The sequence below is a fragment of the Bos mutus genome, chromosome 4 (genome assembly GCF_027580195.1).
Source record: "Bos mutus isolate GX-2022 chromosome 4, NWIPB_WYAK_1.1, whole genome shotgun sequence".
Lineage (NCBI taxonomy): Eukaryota > Metazoa > Chordata > Mammalia > Artiodactyla > Bovidae > Bos > Bos mutus.
In genome coordinates this window covers 63,764,198-63,789,185 of record NC_091620.1, presented here as the reverse complement: position 1 = coordinate 63,789,185, position 24,988 = coordinate 63,764,198, and the positions used below count along the sequence as shown (strand labels likewise).

General features: G+C 37.4%; 1 protein-coding gene across 1 annotated transcript; it reads left to right on the top strand.

Moving 5' to 3' along the window:
* Positions 1-13,345: 13,345 nt before the first annotated feature.
* GPR85 (G protein-coupled receptor 85) lies at positions 13,346-17,509 on the top strand. Its single transcript, XM_005887435.2, has 2 exons — positions 13,346-13,463; positions 14,574-17,509. The coding sequence occupies exon 2, from the start codon at positions 14,744-14,746 to the stop codon at positions 15,854-15,856; it is 1,113 nt and encodes a 370-aa protein (XP_005887497.1). The 5' UTR covers positions 13,346-13,463; positions 14,574-14,743; the 3' UTR covers positions 15,857-17,509.
* The last annotated feature ends 7,479 nt before the right edge of the window (positions 17,510-24,988 follow it).

Here is a 24,988-nt window from a genome sequence, read left to right as displayed (position 1 = left end):
AAAACCCCTTGGACAGAGGAGCCTTGTGGGCTAGAGCTCATGGAGACACAAAGAGTCGGACACAGAGACTGATCAACAACAACAATATGTAAAGACTTTAGGCTTGATGACTCAGAGCTGGTTTCACACTGGAAATGTGGCAGGTCTGAACTAAGATGCCCTAAAAATGCTGCCCTAAAAGTGCTGCCCTAAAAGATGCCCTAAAATACATATTGGACTTTGGAGACTTCAGTTCAGTCACTCAGTCGTGTCCGACTCTTTGCGACCCCATGAATTGCAGCACACTAGGCCTCCCTGTCCAACACCAACTCCCAGAGTTCACCTAAACCCACGTCCATCGAGTCAGTGATGCCATCCAGCCATCTCATCCTCTGTTGTCCCCTTCTCCTCCTGCCCCCAATCCCTCCCAGCATCAGAGACTTTTCCAATGAGTCAACTCTTTGCATGAGGTGGCCAAAGTACTGGAGTTTCAGCTTTAGTATCATTCCTTCCAAAGAACACCCAGGACTGATTTCCTTTAGAATGGACTGGTTGGATCTCCTTGCAGTCCAAGGGACCCTCAAGAGTCTTCTCCAACACCACAGTTCAAAAGCATCAATTCTTCAGCACTCAGCTTTCTTCACAGTCCATCTCTCACATCCATACATGACTACTGGAAAAACCATAGCCTTGACTAGAAAAAAATACATGAAATATCTCTTTAATACTTTTGGATTATTATATATTGACTTAATATTCTGGATATATTGGTTTAAACAATATGTATTGCTAAAATTAGTTTTTCTTGCTCCATTTTACATTTTAATTTTGGCTACTAGGAAATTTAAAATTTTGTATATGGCTCACATTAAATCTCTCTCGACTGGTTTAGATGCTAGAGTCAGACTTAGTATAAGAAAAACTTCAATCAAGTTTCTGGTTTTTACCACTTTTTAATCTCACCTTTTCCATTGACCTAGGTTCTTATATAATTCTGTGCTTCAAGTTTCCTCACCAGTAAAGTGAATCATGCAATCTACTTTATTAGGTTTTGTGGAAATCAAGTAAGTGAATAATGCAAAGAATTACACCTGCCACATTATAAGCACCATGTAACTATTCATTAGTCCTATCTCCAAACTTTTTTATATTAAAAGGAGAATAATACTTCATAGGATGAGGTTGGAATTCAATAGAATAATGTATCATAGATTAATTTATAAATTATAAAAACTAGGTAAATATTGGTGACTGTTCATCTCCAAAAGCTAATAAATCTGTGCAATCCTGGTGGTCATTTCAAAGTTTCAGTCTTCCAGGATAAACATGAGTTCAGCTCTTATAGTCCTTCACCCCAGGGTATCAGAATATTGGCCTACTGTACATATTTTTTGTATTCTATTGAAGGCTATGTTCAGAATGAGTTTAATAAACAGTCAAAAAAACTCAGGATTCTCAAAGTTGTGTATTTACACATATACTGGACATTGAAGTTGTTCTCTTGCTAATTTTAATACTGCCTAGTTTTTAAGTTGACTTTGGGCTTTCTAGAACATGTTATACTTTAAAATTATTTGAACATATTATATGCAAAAGTGTTTGGCCACAATATATAGTATGACTCCTGAGGGGAAGGACGAGACTATTCTTTAATTGATTTTCGAAACTACCACTTGGAGATTTAGTAGGAGAAATAGATATAAAAGAAAAAGCATTTAATTCTTAGTTATGATGATGCTTTTAATGGAACTATTTACTCCACTAATAATTACTAATGCCTATTATATGGCAACCGACTGCAGTATTCTTGCCTGGGAAATTCCATGGACAGAGGTGCCTGGTGGGCTACATCCATGGGGTCGCAAAGTCGGACACTACAGAGCACAGCACACACACAGTCCTGAATTATATTTTACCTAAAAGGAACCCTTTGGCTAAAACCTGTATTTCTATTACTTGAAAATTAATGCAATTATTTTAGGCTTCCCTGGTGACTCAAACAGTAAAGAATCTGCCTGCAATGCAGGAGACATGCAGGGTTTGCTCCTTGGGTTGAAAAGATCCCCTGAAGAAGAGAATGGCTACCCACTCCAGTATTCTTGCTAGGAAACCCCATGGACAGTGGAGTCTGGTGGGCTACAATCTATGGGGTCACAAAGAGTCAGACACAGCTGAGCAACTAACACACACTATATGCCAGGTACTATTCTAGCCACCAGGGACACAAAGATAATCAACAGAATTCTGCCTTCATGGAGCTATGCAGTATTAAAAATATTGAGAGAGAAATTTAAATATCAAGCATATTGTATATGCCCAAGATAAAGGGTGATGGCATCAATACTGTGTTTTTTTTTACTTTTTAGTAAAACATCCTTCTGAACATAGTCTGTAAGTGGAATTAAACCTTTAGCCCTTCTCTTCACCAAATGTCAATGTATGTATGGTCTTCTTGAAACCCCAGCAGAAATCTCACCAATTCAATGCCAGATGGCACAAAAACAAACCATTTATAGAAAGGATTACAAGTAGGCTATATACAAAAGTGCTGTCTCTGCATGAGTCCTAGTTTTTCAACTAAGTGCCAAGGATTTATGTGCTTAATTCCCATTAGAATTTATGAGAATTAACAGTGCATGGATGGAGAGAAAGAATCTTTAACTGGAAGGTGAAATCTTGAAGAGCCCCAAGATAAAAGTGCACATTTTACATATGTTGTTGATAAGGGCCTTTTAAAGTTAAATTTTAGAACTGTTTATGTTGTAAGTGGGGGAGCAGATTAAGCATGTGCTGACTTGACTTAACAGAGGCTGAATGCATGATGCAGTGGAAAACATTTCCTGGGCTGGATATTTACAGACAAACTTTGTTGTTTTTTTTCTGGACTCAAGAACTTACAAGCTTTGTTTGGGTGTAGAAGGACCAATGAATGTGAAAATGTTTTATATGCTATGCTATGCTAAGTCACTTCAGTCGTGTCCGACTCTGTGCGACCCCATAGACGGCAGCCCACCAGGCTCCCCCGTCCCTGGGATTCTCCAGGCAAGAACACTGGAGTGGGTTGCCATTTCCTTCTCCAATGCATGAAAGTGAAAAGTGAAAGGGAAGTCCCTCAGTCGTGTCCGACTCTTAGAGACCCCATGGACTGCAGCCTAACAGGCTCCTCCGTCCATGGGATTTTCCAAGCAAGAGTACTGGAGTGGAGTGCCATTGCCTTCTCCGGTTTTATATAATGCTAATCAATAAATACAGCTAGACCTGCATACAGTGTGTGTGCTGTGTGCTAAGTCCCTTCAGTAATGTCTGACTCATTGCTACACTATGGACTGTAGCCGGTCAGGCTCCTCTGTCCATGGGATTCTCCAGGCAAGAAACTGGAGTGGGTTACCATACCCTCCTCAGGGGGATCTTCCTTACCCAGGGATCAAACTTGCATCTCTTATGTCTCCTGCATTGGCAGGCTGGTTCTTTACCACTAGTGCCATCTGGGAACCCCCTTGCACACAGTATATATACCTGAACCAGTGAATAACTAATGAATAGAAAATTTTAGATTTTAAATGATGGGTTTGTTGTTTTTAATTAACCAACAAGATTTGTTATAAAAAGAAATGCAAGGGATCCATAGTTCCATTGGAAGAAACCTGATAGTAAAGACCTGGAAGCTTTAAAATACTTCTCATTGTTAAAGGATTTAATACAAGTAGAATAAAATGACAGCAGCCCTGGAGCTATGTGCCACAATCCCATAGTGACCAGAGGAGACACTACACCAACTAAAACTGTCAGAAATTTCTACATTCAGAATTCTCGAATTCCTTAAAAAACTGGAAATAGAGCTGCCATATGACCCAGCAGTCCCACTGCTGGGCATACACACTGAGGAAACCAGAATTGAAAGAGACACCCAGAATTGAAAGTGTACCCCAATGTTCATCGCAACACTGTTTACAATAGCCAGGACATGGAAGCAACCTAGATGTCCATCGGCAGATGAATGGATAAGAAAGCTATGGTGCATGTACAAAATGGAATATTACTCGACCATTAAAAAGAATGCATTTGAATCAGTTCTAATGAGGTGGATGAAACTGGAGCCTATTATACAGAGTGAAGTAAATCAGAAAGAAAAACACCAATATAGTATACTAACGTGTATGTATGGAATTTAGAAAGATGGTAATGATGACCCTATATGCAAGACAGCAAAAGAGACACTGATGTAAAGAACAGTCTTTGGACTCTATGGGAGAAGGTAAGGGTGGGATGATTTGAGAGAATAGCATTGAAACAGGTATATTATCATATGTGAAATAGATTGCCAGTCCAGGTTTGATGCATGAGACAGGGTGCTCAGGGCTGGTGCACTGGGATTACCCCGAGGGATGGGTGGGGAGGAATGTAGGAGGGGGGTTCAGGATGGGGAACACGTATACAACCATGGCTGATTCATATCAATGTATGGCAAAAACCACTACAATATTGTAATTAGCCTCCAATTAAAATAAATTAAAAAAAAAAGAATTCTCAAGAAGGACAAATTTTTTACCTGGACCTAACATTGATCTGTATCTCTTACTTAAATTCCTTGGTCAACCAACCAGCAAGTACAATCATTGCTCTACTCTACAGTTTTAATTGGGATTCAGTTCAGTTCAGTCACTCAGTCATGTCTGACTCTTTGCAACCCCACGAATTGCAGCACGCCAGGCCTTCCTGTCCATCACCAGCTCCTGGAGTTCACTCAAACTCACATCCATCGAGTCGGTGATGCCATCCAGCCATCTCATCCTCTGTCGTCCCCTTCTCCTCCTGCCCCCAATCCCTCCCAGCATCAGAGTCTTTTCCAATGAGTCAACTCTTCACATGAGGTGGCCAAAGTACTGGAGTTTCAGCTTTAGCATCATTCCTTCCAAAAAACACCCAGGACTGATCTCCTTTAGAATAGTGACATGAAATCCATAGTCAAAAAATATTTCAAATATTAGAACTCTTGGCATGGAACCATTTCCATCTCCACATTGTAAGCCTGTTTACCGGCCCACTTCTATACATCACAGTGACATTCAAGAAGATTGTGAGTAACAGCTAGTCATAATGATTACAGAGTTTTTAGGTTTAAGACATTTGGTATTTTGAATCTCTATAAACAAGACTCACAGTTTCATAATTTATGCAAGAAATATTATTCCTCATACCCCATGGAAATGATTAATGACCCATTAACAATAGCTGTCCCAGAAAAAACTGCTAAGAATCACATACCAACTGCTAATACAGGATGCCATGATTCTAGATCAGATAAAGGAGATAGGTAATCTCAACCATATTATATACAGTGAAATTGTATACACCAACTCCCAGGTCATTACCACCTACTGAAAGTGAGCTACCATCCTGTTTCAAGTTGCTGGAAGCAATATTCTATCCACTCCTTGTTCCAGATGTTGCAAACCCTATCATCAGTTCTGGCCTTAGTTCAAGCTAAGAGGACTTACAGGGTGATTTAGCTTTTTTATTGTATTCAATTAGTAAGATGAATCAGCACTACTGTATAGAAAAAACTCTCATATTCAATTCTAATTTATGCCTGGTAAAGGAGGGAAATGAATATCTTCTTAAAAAAAAAAAAAAAGACAAAGTGCAAGAAAAGATAACCCTGATTTTTAACTAAGAGTAATATTATCCATGTGAAGTCTTTTCTAAGTATCTAAATGGCCAGTTTCTGTTTTGACTCTTTTCCTGTCTATTCTACACATAATTATGAAAATCCATTTGCAAAACCAAGTAAAGAGTACTCACGATTAAAATTTTCTTTTTATATTATCAAGTTTTCACTTCTGAATTGATAAACCAGATTTAAATTTGTTTTCATGATACACCACCATTATGGCTGTTAAAAAATTAGTGATTGTAAGTCTGAAGTCAGATAACAGCTAAGATATTTTGTCATATATTTGAGTACCAGATTAAGAGCTCAAAGCATAAATTTTTGCTCTTGGCTTATACTGCATGAGAGACATTGTTATTAAAAACCAGTTTGAAATTACTAAGAAGTAAGACAAATAAGAATCATGTAAATGCTAATGTAATACAGCTAAGAAGCAAACAAAATTTCCCCAAACCCAGAGTAAATCCTTGGCCAAGAAAACTTTCTGCCCATAATACAAATAATTATCCCAGCCTTATTAAATTAAGGAAACATAGAGTTCAGCTGCGCCTGTGTCACTGGGTTTTGTTTTTGTTTTCTCTTCTTTTCTTTTATGTCCTCCCCACAGTGCCTAGCAGAGCACCCTTCTCGTTATTGTTCTTCAGTTGCTAAGTCATGTCTGACGGTCTGCAACTCCATGGACTGCAGCACGCCAGGCTTCCCTGTCCTTCACTATCTCCGAGTCTACTCAAACAGATGTCCAATGAGATTGTGATGCCATCCAACTATCTCAATCCTCTGTAGCCCCCTTCTCTTCCACCCTTAACCTTTCCCAGCAGTCAGGGTCTTTTCCAGTGAATCAGCTCTTCTCATCAGGTGACCAAAGTGTTTGAGATTCAGCTTCAGCATCAATCCTTCCAATATTCAGGGTTGATTTCCTTTAGGATTGACTGGTTTGATCTTGCCATCCAAGTGACTCTCAAGAGTCTTCTCCAGCACCACAATTCAACATCCACAATTCATAATCACCCATTCAACCAAAAGTATGGAATGCCCTCTATGTGCCAGATGTGGTCACCAGAGAAAAACAGGGCAAAACAAGATAATGTCTGAACTCTCATATACTGATGGAGACTGACGTTTACAGAAGGAATGAAGCAGTGTTGTGCCAGGACTTATTCTTATGTCCTTTTTAATGTAAAATTAGGTAGATACCACACACTTTTACCAAATGTTAACCAAGTTAAAGTAGTAAACATGTTTATGAAGTATGGGAATTTTGGTTTTGTCTTTGTTTTATAAAATTATTACTCTGTATAGAGAAAATTACAAGGTGTAAAAAATTAGGAGAAATGAAAGTGAAAGGGCTAGCCAGAAAATCATAATGCAGGACTGGAGGGTTAATATCAGAAGCTCTTAAATTAGAGTCTAAGGTAACATTATTTTCAGCCATGCTTTAATGATGCCCATTTATCAAAAAGCTAAACACCACAAAAGCTTAAATAATGATAATCTGCTCATACCTATCATATAACTGGTGCTTATAATAATGGCCTTAATGCACTGTATCATTGAGGTAACCTCTGAGTAATCAAAGAAAAGAATGCCTTAGACTTCTTGAGTTTTTTAAATTATATTGCATTTTTATTCTGTGAAAATTTATAATCCATGTAAGATATGTATGACTCTTCATTAACCTGAATATTAAATTACACTTCCCAATTCTTAATTATTTTATGAGCACTCACTTTGCTTTCCTACCTTCCTCCAACACACACACACACACACACACACCACACTTATTCTCATGCTATACCCACATAGGTCACTTTTCTCTTTTACATGGTTGAAACTAACTCCATTTAAAAAAAAAAAAAAAAGACAAAGAGACAATTTAAAATATTTTAATAGACCATGGACCTTTGATCAAATCTCTAAAGTTTTACCAGACATGGTAGGGAAACTTGCATTTTCTTTCATTCACAGGATTACATTTAAATAATGTGTAGTAGAAGAAGAGTTTTAAAGACTTCCAGAAGAAAAAGGCATGCTATGCTTATTTAAATAACATTCTGTTCACAAAACATCAAGAGAATTCATTAAAACCTTTATCACTAACAGTACTGTCATTAATAGCAAAATAATTTCTGAGTCTGATCCTATAAACCACTAAACCTGTGCCCCTCACTTGTTAATCCCTTTCAATCTGACTTGCTTTTCTGAAACTGCTCTCTCCAAGGTTGCTAATGATTTCCTTACCACCAGATCCAATAATATCTTCTAGCCCCTCATCCTTTTAAAACCTCCTAGATATAATTTATACTGATGACCACTCCCTCCTTGAAATTCTTTTCTCCCTCGGGGTCTGTAGCACTGGTGCTTCTTCCTTTCATTTTCTTCTAGCTCTGGTTCTTCCATGTTCCTTCTTGTTTCCTAAACGTAGGCATTCTTTTTGCTTTTTAGTTTGTTCACAAAGAGAAGAATGGGCATGTTTGTTTACTTATTTAACCTCAACTTTATCTATCAATGGGCTTCCCTGGGGGCTCAGACAGTAAAGAATCTGCCTGCAATGCAGAGACCCAGGTTTGATCCCTGGTTTGGGAAGATCCCCTGGAGAAGGAAATGGCTACCCACTCCAGTATTCTTACCTGGAGAATTCCATGGACAGAGGAACCTGGCACACAGGGTCACAAAGAGCTGGACACAACTGATCAACACTTTATCTCTCAAGAGTCTCACTTGGCAATGTTATTCAACAGTTAACCTACTTCCACCATCACCTACCTATAAGTGCTTCCTGAATCTGCAGTCTTCATTTCCAATTGCATATATGACATCAGCATTTAAATGTTCCACCAGCATTTCACATTCAATCTGTCTAAAATTAACTCATTATCTTCCTTACCAAACCAGGCCCCTCTTTTTTAACTTCAGCTCCCCCATGTTAGGGCTTCCCTGATGTTTCAGTGGGTAAAGAAACCACCTGAAAGTCAGGAGACCTGGGTTCGATCCCTGAGTTGGAAAGATCCCCTGGAGAAGGGAATGGCAACCCACTCCAGTATTCTTGCCTGGAGAATCCCATGGACAGAGGAGCCTGCGGGGGGCTACAGTAGTCCATGGGTTGCTGAGTCAGCAGGACTGAGCCACTAACACTTTCACTTTCCCCCTAGTTAATGGCATCTCCTGAAGCTGAAACTCCAGTACTTTGGCCACCTCATGCGAAGAGTTGATTCATTGGAAAAGACTCTCATGCTGGGAGGGATTGGGGGCAGGAGGAGAAGGGGACGACAGAGGATGAGATGGCTGGATGGCATCACCGACTCCCGACTCGATGGACGTGAGTTTGAGTGAACTCCGGGAGTTGGTGATGACAGGGAGGCCTGGTGTGCTGCGATTCATGGGGTCTCAAAGAGTCGAACACGACTGAGTGACTGGCCTGAACTGAACTGAACTGAACTGAACCTCTCAGTTATCCAAGCTCCAAACCTTAGAGTCAATTCTTATTCCTCAATTTCCTTTGCTTACCTACCTAATCATTTGATTTTAAAAAAGAAAAATACAGCTTCTACCTCCTCTTACCCCGGATCTATCCCTTTGTCTCTGTTCATTCTACCTCCTCTACTTCTAACCAGTTCAGGCTTCCCCTACATTGATGCAACTGCTGTACATCAATCCTATCTCTTAATGTTTCATTTCTTGCAAGATCTAGCATAGTGATTTCTACAGAGTAACCTCAACAAATGTTTGTTAAATGAATTAAATAAAGGAAAAAGTTTTCAGAGAGCATGAAACTGTGAACAATAAAGATCAGAAAAGGTAAACTGCTAAGTTTTAAAGCCTGGATATTAAATTGGGAAGAAAGGTCTTAGAGATGATAACTTTAAATTTTTAAATATATTAACACTTTGTAGCCTGTTTTGTGACAGAGTAAAGAGAAAAATCTGACAAATGAATTTCTTTTATCATTTTGAAAAGAAACACGACATAGTCTTAATCCTTTAAAATTCCTTTAAATTCTAAAGAAATTTCACTGAGGTATTCACAATTATGATTATTCGAAATTCCAGAGGTATGATTTTTAAAATCTAGTGGCAATCTTTTCGGTATATTCTTTCATAATTTTGTTCCTCAAGCAGAATTCCCAAAGCCCTAACTTTCAGTAACTTAGATGTCAGTATGAAAAAGGTCATTTTTTTTGCCACAGATTAGGAGGTGAAAACCATTTTTAAAATAGAAATGCATACTCTCCCTTTCTGTTGGTCACTTGTTCTAGGTTAGTGACTTTTTTAAAATAATCTATTAAAAAATCCTTTGTACAAAAATCCATAGTGAGAGTCATTCTTATCAAGATAACTTCCAGAAATTTTATGGAAGCTTCTTTTTCATACATAGCTTTAGATTTTAGTAACAGTTGGGGCTGTTATATACACATTTTTAAATGTTTAGTGACAGCTTTAGAATGGAGAGAGAGTGCTTTAAATGAATGACTGCAAAATCTTTAGAAATTTATCCTAGCCTATTATTCTCTGCATTTGGGAAGGATTGTTTACTTCCTGACACACATTTTCACATAATGCATAGAATGAAAATTCTGCATTTGTCTATCATGAGATTGTGCATTTGGCAAAAATCTGAAATGTCTGATTAATTTTTAAAAGAAGATAATTGCTACTTGAAATAAAATTATATATATTTATTATAAGAACCAAATTAAACAGATTGCATCAGTCTTCCTAATCCACTGATCAATATAGTAAATATAATATGCCAGAGCTTGAAAATTTCTACATTTCTTCAAACTTTTAGAGTCCTTCAAGTGCAATGTACATAGTATTTTGCTGTTTGCTTTGTCTCTTTACTCTTAACCTGACAACCAATTTTTCTAAGTTTGGTGATATAAGGAATCAAAAAGAAATTAGCTATGAACAAATAATGTTTTGATCTGAACAACTGAAGTGATAATTTTATATCTGAGAATTTATAGATGATATAAAGCTTTTGACTATTACTGTATTAAACATACTTTAAAAAAAACCCTGTTGGTGGAAGATTCAGACTTCAATGTTTTCTCCAGTGGGGTTAATGAACTAAATGGAAAATATCTCATTAATTTCTTAAACCCCCCTTGTGAGGCAAGAAAATGACATGCTCGTCTAACAGCTGGAAAAACCGAACTAGTAGATGGAACTGCACTCAACTGCAAAGGAAAATAGTAGCTTTAATATACCCTGAGTTGTGGATATGAAAGAATACTGCATACATGCAGTATTCCCTCCCTTATTTTTAAGGAATCAATACCTGCTTCTTACAATTTAAGGAAAGTTAAACTCTTGGAACTTGGCCGTATACCTTTTTGCAAAGTAAATTATTGTTTCAAAGCCAGGCTGTGCAGTTACCCTTTAAATTTACTTTTAAAAAGTTTTTCCCTAATCCATACAACCTAAGATTGTACATATCATAGATTTTCAGCAAACTTATTTGTCACTTATCCTATAGCTTTTTTAAAACTGTAAAAATTCAGGAAATAATAACTCTTTTGCAATGTACATTGGGACAGTAATTGGGAAGTAACAACAAATTGAATTGATTTGTAGTTCTGCAGAAATGAATTTGACATTTCACTTACAAGTTGCAAACCAATGTATAGTTTTAAACACTTCTGAATTTCCTTGTTTTGCGAAAAAGTAGAATGTTTCACTAGAATGGAAATGCCCTCAAGTTATTTCCAGTACTGCTGTAGAATTGATTTTTCTAGTTTAAGGGAATGCCAAAGTTAGGACATATATATATATATATATATATATATATATATATATATATACACACACATATATATACACACACATATACACACACACACACACACATATATATACATACATATATATTAATCATTATCTATTTTTTTTCTTAACTGGGTTTAGGACATGGCAAAACAAATCAGGAAACTATAACTTTGTTTCAATATTACCAACATAGGGCTTTGTGTAATGACTGTGACATCATGACAGTGAAGTATTCAATTTTAAGCTTTAAACCAGAGAAAGCTTTACCTTGGTATGTCCAATAGAAATACAATATGCAAATTAACCCATATTATCTGTATGCTGATTGGCTTGAGTTCCCCCGAATGTCACAATCTCACCACCCAGCAATGAGGTATTTTACTGCTGTCTGGAGATCAAATTATTGCTGTACAGAAGATCTTTATTTTTTCTGTTTCATTAACAGATTATTATAAAGCAATAAGCATGCAGGAGGAGAAGCAGACCTTTTACCTTGGGAATTAATGAAAGCATTTCTGATCATTTTTTTGGAGGTGGGGAATTGTTTAAAATCTTATACCACCCCCACAAATTCTTCTGAAATGGTAAAATAAGGAAATGCATGATTCCAGAGACACGCTTAACTACCAGGTGTCAGGCTATGTGCTGTCTTGTGATATCATCGGACCTTTTGAACGGGTGTAAGTTTTATGAATCGTTATATTCCTAGTATTTTTCTTCCGTAAAACAAAGGGGAGAAGGAAACTCACACACAACTGCTTTAACATTACCAATCTATTGGTCAGTCGTACTTGCAAGAAAATAAAAGAAAGGCTGTTGCTTGGTGGGGTGGAATGCGAGGAATGGTCATTTAAAATTTGTGTATGCCTGATTCTACAGTCATTTTCGTCAAGGTAGAATGGATATAAATCATTTTGCAGTTTTCCTCTGAACTTAGCTTCTCCCTACTTACCGCGCATCTGCGTGCACTGGAGAACAGATGACTAACAAAGAAAGGGCTACCCTAACCTGGTTTCCCTTCTTCCCCATTGACAAGAATTTTCCTGACTGAGCTTTTTTTCTTTTAAAAAAATTTCTTTTCTTTCTTCTTTCTCTCCTCCTTCACCCCTTCCCTCCCTACCCCACCACCAGCCCCACCCCCACCCTCCCACCCCCAGCTAACCTGCAAATGCAGTCAGCTGGAGAGATCATTAAAGAAGAAAGCTAAAAGCTGCTGCCAATGCTTTGGACCACCCTAAAAGAGCATGGGAAAAAAATGTTTGGGGAGAGCAGGGTTTCAGGAAGCTGAGGGCTGGGCAGGCACCCCCCAGCACCGGGATGCGCTGCCCTAAGGGAAGAGGGTGGGACTGAGGTTCTGAACTAGCCTTTCCAAATCCCCACGTCCAATGCAGGGAGGGAAAAGTTCAGAAGCAGCTACAGGGGACAAAAGCCCATTTTTACCAGTTCAACAGGACAGGACATTCAATAAACCCAGCCCGCTCTGGAAACGGGTCGGGGCTCCAGTTGGCTCCACAGAGGCAGAAGTAGCCCCTGCCGCCGCCCTCGCCACGGCAGCCGCCGCCGCCGCGGCCCCTGCGTTACTGGGGGAGACGGTGCCGCTGCGACAGGGGAGGACGCGGCTGGAGCTCAAGGAGGCTCCATCGCGCAGGCGCCGCCGAGCCCTGCCTGGATGCTCAGTCAAGGCACTAAGGCAAAAAAAAAATCAGCAATTTATAGAAAGAAGAAGCTATAGTCTGTCGGGATATCCAACACCAACAGGTAGGAGGATATACTCTCGGTTAAGTTTGGGGGGAGGGGGCGCACAGTGCTGATGAAACTGCAGGTTCACAGGGAAAGAGCCCTCCTTGAGTTTTTTTGTGTGTGGGTTTTGTGTGTGTGTGTTTTACAATAAACTGCATAATGGAAGTACATTCAGACAATGCATCTTCAGTAGGGCTTATTGAGAGCTCCATTTCTGGAAAGCGTTGCAAGACTGAGGAATATCGGACTGCGAATCACCGGGAACAGTTCCCTTACAGCACAGAAGCAATCTCTCTCCCCATCTTCGCGTATGTAATGCATGTCTCTCTCCCCCTCCCCCTCCTCCACCCCCCCATTATAAATCCAGGGGTGGCGGATTTCAGGTTTCATAATGTTGCATGATGCGATCGGTATTTACCCGGGGATGTACCGGTGAGGAAATTAAAATCATCCAACGCAGTTTTGCCTGGGCTTCTATCAGCATATTCCAGGCAAGTGAGAAGTGGCAAAGGAAACATGCTTCGTGGGAATAACAGAGGAAACCGATTTCCCTGGTGGGGTTCCCAAACACCTAGGAGACAATGTGCATTTTGTTTTAAAATGAAGCTACTTGCGATTTGCAACGAAGATTGTCAGTATAAATGGTAAAAGCTTAATTCCCCGAGAAATACAGGTTCATGTTAAATTCATTTGAAACCAGGCAGCCAAGGTTTACAAATGAAAGTGCATTATTCCTCTGGGTGTTTCCCTGACGAGTATTTACATTAACCATTTCTAATAATCATGTGGGTTTAAAAGAGAAAAGATTTGCCAGAAATGGGGGATGGGAAGGGAAGGGAAAGACAAAAGATTAAATCAAATCAAATCCTGGGACAAGTTCCTATGAATTTAGAAGTCTAATGTTGAAATTATGCTTTAAGATGAATCAACAAATATTCTTCTTATAACATGCAGCATGAAAAGTGGCTCTAGAGTTAAAAGATGTATTCTGCAAGGGTTCACTGGATCCATATCAGCAGAGAAGCTGCCGGGAAAACACTGACAGATACTAACAGACCTCAAATAAATGTGGGCAGTCTCCTGTCTCCTGGTAGCGATCTTGTAGATTCCATTGCAACACTAGTGATTAATTCCTAGACTGGCATATTTTATGCTTGGGGAACATTTTATTCCTTCTCTCCTAAAGGTGCCCAATCAAATGTATGTTCTTTTAAATAGGGACATTTTAAAATTCATCTAGCTCAGAAAACTAAACAAGTCAATTCTCTGAAATCTCAAGCACAAATACTAAAGCAAATAATATTATTCAAAATTAAAACTTTATTTGCTTCCCCATAAATGAACAACTCTATATTAGCACTGCCTGACATCATTGCTTGTTAACTTAAAAACTGATAGCTTTTTTTGTTTGTTTTCAGATATTCTGATGGCAAATCAAGTGAAAGAAAAGAGGAAGCATGACTGCAGATCAGATCCGTTCTCTTTGTGGATTACATTTTCAGTAAAATGTATGGATCTATCTTTTCCTTGTTCTTATATCTAGATCATGAGACTTGACTGAGGCTGTATCTTTATCCTCCATCCATCTATGGCGAACTATAGCCATGCAGCTGACAACATTTTGCAAAATCTCTCTCCTCTAACAGCCTTTCTGAAACTGACTTCCTTGGGTTTCATAATAGGAGTCAGCGTGGTGGGCAACCTTCTGATCTCCATTTTGCTCGTGAAAGATAAGACCTTGCATAGAGCACCTTACTACTTCCTGTTGGATCTTTGCTGTTCAGATATCCTCAGATCTGCAATTTGTTTCCCATTTGTATTCAACTCTGTCAAAAATGGCTCTACTTGGACTTATGGGACTCTGACTTGCAAAGTGATTGCCTTTCTGGGGGTTTTGTCCTGTTTTCACACTGCTTTCATGCTCTTCTGTATCAGTGTCACCAGATACTTAGCTATCGCCCATCATCGCTTCTATACAAAGAGGCTGACCTTTTGGACGTGTCTGGCTGTGATCTGCATGGTGTGGACTCTGTCTGTGGCCATGGCATTTCCCCCAGTTTTAGATGTGGGCACTTACTCATTCATTAGGGAAGAAGATCAATGTACCTTCCAACACCGCTCCTTCAGGGCTAATGATTCCTTAGGATTTATGCTGCTCCTTGCCCTCATCCTCCTAGCTACACAGCTTGTCTACCTCAAGCTGATATTTTTTGTCCACGACCGAAGGAAAATGAAGCCAGTCCAGTTTGTAGCAGCAGTCAGCCAGAACTGGACTTTTCATGGTCCTGGAGCCAGTGGCCAGGCAGCTGCCAATTGGCTAGCAGGATTTGGAAGGGGTCCCACACCACCCACCTTGCTGGGCATCAGGCAAAATGCAAACACCACGAGCAGAAGAAGGCTATTGGTCTTAGATGAATTCAAAATGGAGAAAAGAATCAGCAGAATGTTCTATATAATGACTTTTCTCTTCTTAACCTTGTGGGGCCCCTACCTGGTGGCCTGTTATTGGAGAGTTTTTGCAAGAGGGCCTGTAGTACCAGGGGGATTTCTAACAGCTGCTGTCTGGATGAGTTTTGCCCAAGCAGGAATCAATCCTTTTGTCTGCATTTTCTCCAACAGGGAGCTGAGGCGCTGTTTCAGCACAACCCTTCTTTACTGCAGAAAATCCAGGTTACCAAGGGAACCTTACTGTGTTATATGAAGGAGCATCTGTAAATCTTTAGCCTTGTGAAACACTAACCTTCTCTGCTAAGCAATTGTGGCCTGTAGCCATTTCTTGAGAAGAAAATCAAGAATGGGATCAGCAGTTATAAGGATTTGGGCAACATTCTGCAGTCTTTGCAATAGTTCACCTATAATCCTATTTTAAATCTCAGAGTGATCCTGCTGACTGCCAGCGAAGGTTTGTAATTAAGAAAGGACTGAACCACTGCCCTGAGTTTCTTTATGTGGTTGAAAACTAGATAATGAAAGTAGCAGGTGCTAAGTATCAGTGCTAAATGCTGTGTATATGACTACTTATGAAAAAACATCAAAAAAAAACCAATTAGCATTGGACATCTTAATAAATTAAGTTGACATGAGGTAAATGTGTTGATAAAAAACTAATTTTAGAAGTTTGAAGACTAAAACATTTCATACTATTATTGTTTTGCAAGGACTAAAATATTTGGGGACTTAAAGTACTGTAATTCACTAAAGACATGCCATGAATTAATTGGATTATCACTTTTAAAAAATCACCTTGTAAGTTTTGGGGAGCATTCCAAAGCAGTATATTGGTTCCAATTATAGTTTACTTTTTTGTATTAATACATTACTATTTCTAAATACCGCTTTCCTTATCTACTAGTGAAATTGCTAGCATCGAACTATGTGGTTTTTGTTGATTTGGTATAAAGTTTTTTCTAATTCATCTATATTTTATGAATACTAGATATTGGTCTGGGAGGCAACATTAAAGGTACCAACCAGTCACAATTGAACAGTTCTAATAATGCAGAATAAACACATGTTGCCTTAAAGGGTTATCTAGTATCTTTCATCTTATTTAGTATTGGAGCAAATTGGAGTCAGGGGAAACTGAATCAGTAACTGGTCATGGTCATGCATCTGGAAGTGCATGGACGATCATTTAACACTCTTTTTCCTTTTTCCTCACATGATTTCAAAATTAAGGTGCACATCACTGGAATAATGAAATTTTCTTCTGAGGTGTGCTACCCATTCTAGTGTGTTCTAAGAAGCAGGCAGTTGATGTGTGTTTATATTTTAAGTCGGCTGTTAAGGGGAGACCACAGCCTTAGTATGACATCTTGCACAATTTGTGAAGCGTTTATTCTACCGAAGGCACAGTCTTGTTTATACTTTCTGCACATTCAGTGTATTGGTCGTTTAAATTATTTCAGTTTTAACTTGTGAAAGCTTATAATATAATTTCTGGTATTTTAGAAATACATTAGAGTCTGTGAGTCTCATTCTTTAAGATTCAGATGTGTGAATTTCAATATAAAGTTGCATTTGCCAAAATTTACTTGTGTAGCCTGTTACTTTTCTTGAAATAAATTTTACATTTTTGGCACTTAATTTTTCTTACCAGGGAGGCAAGCACAAAATAGCAAGACTAGCTCTATTATAGTTTTGTTTTGTTTTTTATTTTTGTAGCTACTTTATATTGTGGAACTGGAAATGCATGAATGAAAGGGAGTATAAAGCTGACAAATAATAATGTCTGCAAAAGCATTATTTGGTAGCTTATCATACTTATTTATTCTTACAAGCCAGAATATTTAAAGATGTAAACCTGCTTAGCTGGTTGGTTCAGAATTTTAATATAGACATCACATTTTAATTTGGGCCATGGTGGAAATCTTGGATTCTAAATATATAACTTGTAAAAAAAATGGTTTATAATTACATTATGACAAAAACAGAAAAGTTGTTATTGCTTTTGTTTGTTTGGGGTTTTTATTTTGTTTTTTTTATTGGTGCCTGAAAAATAAGATTAGGAATCTAGTGAAACAGAATTATTTATTGCTACAGTGTTTCTGTAAAGAACATCAATATAAATATAAGTAAGGAAAAAGAAATAATTGAAATACTCAATGATATATGCAGTTTAGCTCATATAAGGGCCACTCAAGCCATGATTTAATAAGCACTTTGTTTGAACTCATTTTTACTTTATACTGGACCTGAGACAAAATTTAATATACAACAGTGAATTGAATCTAGCAATAAAGACCCCTTTTTAGTACTAAATTATTATCTAAAATACAATAAAGGAAATGTTATTTAAAGATATTCTGATAACATTATGTTTCCAATTCAAAAAGTTTACAGTGGAGATATAACTACCACAAGTGTATTTATAAAGAACTTTGCTGAGAGGTTCAAATATCACCAGCAATCAGGAGAAAATTCAGCAATGATTTTGAGGCCAGAGAGACCCGGTTTTCTGAACACTGGCCTCTGTTATATGAGAAAAAAATCTGAGGCATGGATTAAGAATAGGGAACTGAGGAGTCAACAGCAACAAGCAAGTGGGGTTGCCTGATTCTACCTAGCTATCTGGAATAACACATTCCAACAGCTTAGGTAAGTGATCAGCCCCAGTGACCAGTGAATAATACTGAACTGTAGTGACTCTCATTTAAGCTTACTCTTGACTAGCTTGGTATTTCAAGTCAAGGGGCAAGCAGTGGGTGAGATACATCCCCAGTTAATCATACTATTTATAAGTCAATGAGTAATGGTAGCAATCATATAAAATAAAAGTCTGCTTCAGTGTCTTAATGACCAAATCACATTATCTATTTTGGTACTTATTCTAATATTCAATATTTTGAAACAGTTGTAACTAATTCAATTTGGAAATGTTACTAATCTGCAACCCATAAAAATACATTCCCACTGGGGAGTTCAACTTCCTTGTGAGAAAAACCTATTATCAATAATAATGTGTCCCTCTAGGACTAATTATATCTGAGTTGAACAGGCTTTAAATTGTTTTCCTTAATAGTGGTAATGTGTTTGCATGGATGTGTCTACACTATCTCATCTGGTTCCTTTTGTACACAGTGGGTTTAATTGTGAGATACCTGGCTGGAGCTAGGCTTTCAGTTTATAACTGTGAAATCCTATGTAGATATTAACTGAGGCAGAAGGAGGTGAGTAACTTGTTCAGTTTCTCATATTGGCTCCATTTAAATAATACAAAATTAATCACAGTAATGTGTCATAGCAACAAGTTACAAGTGTTACAATAGTAAATGTTTCTAAGATAGACTTGGTAATAATAACTGTAAATGGACTGTTTTCCATTTTTCCTTCAGTGCCTTATCACTTGTCTTTTCCCAGTATTCCCTGGGGTCTTTTATACATCAACTCCCTCAACTCAGAGGGAAGCCTCCCTATTCTGCTCACTGTTTCATGTATATGAATCACTGTGCTGTGTTTTGGAACCCTGAGATTGCAGTTATTAGTGCTATATACAAAGTAACAGCAAACCCTGAGTGTTAAAAGTTCTCCCATGTCCTGACTCTCCACTTCCACTTAAGAGACATTTCAATTCCTTCAAGAGAGAGGGAGGTGGTATTCTTCCATACTTGCACCTTCCTGCAACTTAGCATGAGAATGCCTGGGTAAAGTGCAATCAAAAGAAAGCACTAAAATGCCAACTCCCATGGTGCTCAAGCAAAAATAGGAATAACCCGTGAAACAGGTTACATGTCTTTCATTATGAGGGCATGCTACTCCTTCAATGTTTTTCTTATTCCTTACTGTAGATACAATAAAACTCCCTACCTCACCCTCATCAGCTGAAAAGTTTATTTGGCCTCCAAAATTTACTTCTATTGCAAATACAATGAAATGTACAATTAGAGATATATCCTTTTCAGCTAAGTCATACAATAGTGAGTTGTGTTGCAATGGGAATTACTGTAGGAGAGCTGTAAACAGAACCAAAACCCTTCCTTTCTGCGTATTCACATTAAATATATTTACTTTGTTCTATTCTTTATTCCACATATAGCATAAACTATATTGTTACTAAAGCAGAACAAAAACTCTAGCTTATATTAACTATATGAAAAAGAAAATTTAAAAGATGACAAATGGCAGTGTTTCAAATACTGGCTAAACACAAGGTGAATGGTTCCCAGAATTATGGGTTATTTAAGATTCTAAAATCATGTGAGTTTATTTTTCTATGCAAAAATGAATCACTTTCATGTTTGTTAATATTCTCTTTTAAATGCTTTTAATGGAAATTGCAGGGTCTACTAAAACAATTGTCTGTTGCTGACTTTTTTTGCTGTTGTTCTTGATTCTAAGCATGCTAGTGTTCTATGACTTTCCTAATTTTCTCACAAGCTTTTTTTAATACTAAAGTGATGGAATTGCTCAATTTTGAGGCACAAGTTCAAAATTAGTCTATACAGTGGTTCAAACTAAGGTAGCATTTGGAAATGGCTGGATTATTTTTTATCATCAGTCGAAGCAGTCATAAAAGCTAAAGGGCTATTGAGAACTGGAGTGATGAAGAAAAGATTGTTTGGCTAACTCATTTTGCCATTTACTGCACTGTAACAAGCTCTAAAAAATATATTTAAACCAAGAGGCTTTAAATTTATAAAAGGATTATATAAACATGATCTTGTTTTTAAAAATAGAGAAACAAATTTTTCTATCATCCCCTTTTGCTAAGGGGATGATGTCCATTACTGCTCAAAAAGCTATTAAAGCCAGTTTTCCTCCCACCAAATTAGGCAGTTAATACAGGGGCTGGAGCGCTTAAGGCCCCAGAGGAAAGTAAAGAGTGTGTTTCCCTCTGAGTGACTGTGAAAAAAAAAAGGCCTTAAAGGAGTCACAGGTAGTTTGGGGCTTGAAATTATTCACACCCGGCATTCTTTCTGGTACCTCATCATCCTCAGAAAGACACAGGGTCTTGGCTTAGAGGCAGAAAACAGTTCTTTTTTTAATCTGTGTGTTTGGAAACTTATAGATTCTTGATACAAGTATTAAAATTGACATTGTAATGCATGTCCTGAATTACTGGGTTTTGAATAGACAATAAAATATCATTTAACTTATATGGATGTTCAAGATCATGTTAATAATGATCATTGGGAAGTAAATCATTTACTATATCATGGGGGAAAGTTATTATATTATTTTAAAAACTTTAAAGCTGAACTGATAATTGAGTTTCAACTAGCTAAAGGTAATTGGTTGTTTCTTTTCATAGCTTTAAGAAAGGAAAAATTGAACTAGATGAAAGAGAAGTTTATTTTTTCTCCTCTATCCAAAATGATGTTGAATTGAGAGATTTCATTTTCTTCAGGAGAAAAAAGGAAATTTTTGATCATTTTTAGTAAGCATTTTTACTTAGATATAATTCAATTCAGCAATCATTTATTGTGTGCCTATTGCATTTATGATCTTGGGCAACTTATTTAATCTTTCTATGTCTCCTCAAGGGAAAAGGGATAACAGAACATACATCCTGGGGTTATGGAAAGGATTCAACGAGGGCATCCTTATGAAGCCCTTAGAAGGAAGTCTGGCATCTTAAATAAATTTTAATTTTTACTGATTCATAGTTCACCATCTACCAGCAGAGAACAAATTATGAAACAATGTGATAAGTGCTGTAAGAGAGATATGTGAGATAAGTGTAAGAGAAACACAGACAAGCAATTAACTCTGTGAAGATGGGAGAAGGAAGGTGAGATAGAAGAGGTAGCAGCTGAACTCAGTCTTGAAGGATAATTTTAAATTTATCTACTTGACAAAGTTAGGAAAGCCATTTCAGAGACAGGAAATAATAAAATGAGCAAACTGTAGATCAACATAAGGATGCACTATTAATCAGAAAAGTTTAATGTGGTGTGGCTGAGCCTTTGGTGCCTGGAAGAGGAGGACCACAATAGCAAGGAGATTAAAAAGCATAAGATTTGGAAGTTCAAGTCCTTATTCTATATCCCTTACTATCTTTATGATCTTAAAAACAGTTTATTAAACTCTTTGAGTCTCAATTTGCTCACCTGTAAATGGAATAAGTAGCAGCAATCACAATATTTTTGAAGATTGTGCTTTGAAGATCAAAAATGAGATGATAATAATAATTAAGTACTTTGTGCTGAAGACAGTTTTAAACACTTTTCATATATGAATTCACTTGATTATCACAATAAGCAGATGCCGTTATAATCTGTACTTTACAAATGAAGAAACTGAAGCACAGAGAGCTTAAGTAACTTGCATAAAGTAGTAATAGGAAAAAAATGGATGTAAAGTACTGAGAACAGCATGCAGCCAGGATTGACCATTCCGTAAATACTGGCTATTATTATTGCTGTTGCTTCTGTTATTGCTATTGCTATTGTTCATTTTAACAAAATAACTGTAAAAGGTTAAAGACTAATGGGAGCTGAAGTAACTGAGCAGAAACAGAGTTCCAGCCCTCAGACGTCACCTCCACTTTGCTATTCACCTTCTTATTCCACTAAGGGAAGCAAAGAAGAGTAGACAGTAACTAAGCCCTCTCCACTCTCACATAGGATCGTATTACCAAAGAAACAAGAGAATCCATCTAATCTGTCATGACTGTTTAGAATAACACTGCTCATATGGCAACCCACTCCAGTGTTCTTGCCTGGAGAATCCCAGGGACAGGGGAGCCTGGTGGGCTGCCGTCTCTGGGGTCGCACAGAATCGGACACAACTGAAGTGACTTAGCAGCAGCAGCTCATATTATATCACTCAAATTTTGAAAGTGGGCTACACAACTCTTACCATATGCAGAGTTTTACCTACATCTAGCTCATATTCTTCAGTCTTAAATCAGTTATGTCACATTTTATATAAAGTTGAGATTTTAAAAGGATGGTTATTCTGGCTGGGTAAAATCTTTTTGTGAAGTCCATTATCTAGTCTCCCTTTAAAGGCCAACTTTCAGGATCACCATTCCCATGTCTCAACTATTTACACTTACTTTCCTGAAATCTCTCCAAAGCCTTCTGTAACTAGCATTCATAACTATACATAGTAAAGGAATGATTAATGGAGAATATAATGGCAGAATTAAGAGTCCTGCCCACTTGGCATTCGTGCATCCACATGGTCCTCACACTGTTATAAACTATTGACTCATAGTTCTGTATTTACATACCTGGCCATCCTTCACTGAATTTTCTAAAGCTCTTGTTTTGTTCATTTGAGCCCCCCGACATCCATCCCAATTCAACTTCATTCTTTATATTTGATCTCTTACTTAGGTGATTTCATCTTCTAAAGTGACAGCCACTGCCATACCGCCACTCCTGTTTGTTCATGTGTGTGGTCTCAGTAAACACAGTTTCTATTTAATTATCCTGTACCATGTAGAAAAGGGTGCCGGCCTGGGTGTCAAGAACTGAGTTGCTGAGTAGCTGTAGACCATGGTCTATTCACTTGACCTCTTAGTTCCCTCAATTGTATAGCAAAGTCATTGATCTCTAAAATTCTTCCAGCTTGAACAAATCTATGGTTTATCCATTTGGGTCACCTGTGTCCCCAGGAGATTAACGGCATGGTTATTTCAAATATAGCTTCCCACCGCTGACACTGGTCCACTGACAGTCATTCCTTACATACAGTATTTCAACTAACTAGATTCCTATCTAAGCAGTTATAGGCCCAAACTGATCCCAGCTTGTCGATATCAATGCTGGAGAATATCTATAGCATATTAAAATTCTCTTTTACCAGGCTTCTGCTTTATTCATGTGCTAACTTCGTAACAGCACTTTTAATTTTAATCAGACAGGCTTGATGTCCTGCTTCCATTTCAAATGACCAAATTATGGATATTTGTGCCCTGTTATTCCTTTTTAAGTTCTATTCTCAACTATAAATAATTCATAAATTTATTTTAGAGGGCACTGCATTTTGTTTCAAGTTCCTGTTTCAAATATATGAAACAAAATTGAGGAAGATAACTTAGTTTTCCTCCACAGTTTGTGATTACAGAATGATCTATCATTGAACAGTTACTTAATAAGCACCTATTGTGAACAACTAGTTGTACTGTGTGCTTTAAAAATCTTATAATTGAATCTAATATGGCTGAGGTTGTAGTCTTAAAGACTTGTGAAATGAACACAAATCTGGTGTGTTTTTTTTTTTTTTTGTAGTTGTTTTTGCTATGTTTTACATGCATGAAAACACTGGCTTTTAATTTCAACCCACTACAGAAGTGTTTTGCTATTATTTTAATCACATCCTAGGCTTAAGTTTAAATGGCTATAATCAACAATGCATTTTAAATTTACAATTTCTGATTTTTAGCAACAAAATTACTTAGTTATACATCCAGTTTTATATCTTTTGAGTCTATAGGGTTGTTGACTTGTAAGAGAATAAACTAGAAAGAGATATTATTCTTACCTTTGTAGAAAATTTTTAGCTACTAATAAAGAATTTGGTAGTAGCATGAGAAAATATTCATGAGTGCTAGAATTCATAACTCAGAGAAACAAATGTTCCTATTTTTACATGCTCCTGAAACACACAACTTGCACTGGGATTCTGTACAATTATTGCATCAGTGCTTTTAGATATGATGCCACTCTGTTCCCTGATGCAGAAAGAACCTGTGTTCTTCTCTGGTGCTATTATTTGTTATGCCTGGAAGGTCTTGAGCATTTTCTGCAGTGCCAGAGCTCCAGTGCTCTGTATTTCCATCCTGGGCATAAAAAACTATCATTTTTAGGAGAAAAATAGCAAGAGAGAAAGACATTTCTTATTATATTGAGCTTTGCTGAGGAATATTTGTTCTCTGTTATTTTTTTAAGACCAGCTTAAATTGTATATACGTAATAAAATAAATCCTCATACATATTCAACCAAGAACTACTCTATTTTCAGTCAACTAAATCTGTATTTATATTGATAAATACAGTTTCACTGTTAGTAGCAGAAGCCAAGAGGTAGCAGGACACGTGTACCTAATCACCAGAAAGAAGCCACATCAAAAATGAGAGAGAATGGTAAAGTTGTTCCAGTGACATGTACCAGTGACACTGGGGGAAAACATCATCTGTAGGAGTGAGAAAACTTGAAAGTAATAGGAAAGAAGGATAGCACTAATATTTTAAGCAGTTTAGAATTTGACTTTATTTTAAAGAACGTTCAATATCTCTCTAAATAGTGTTCATAAGATCAAGTTCCAAACCCATTATAAGACATTTTAAGATGTAGCACTGTGCTCATTTATCCATATTGTTCTCTCATTATTTTCTTGTTTTCCATATCATATAAACACACACATACCACATGCACACACACA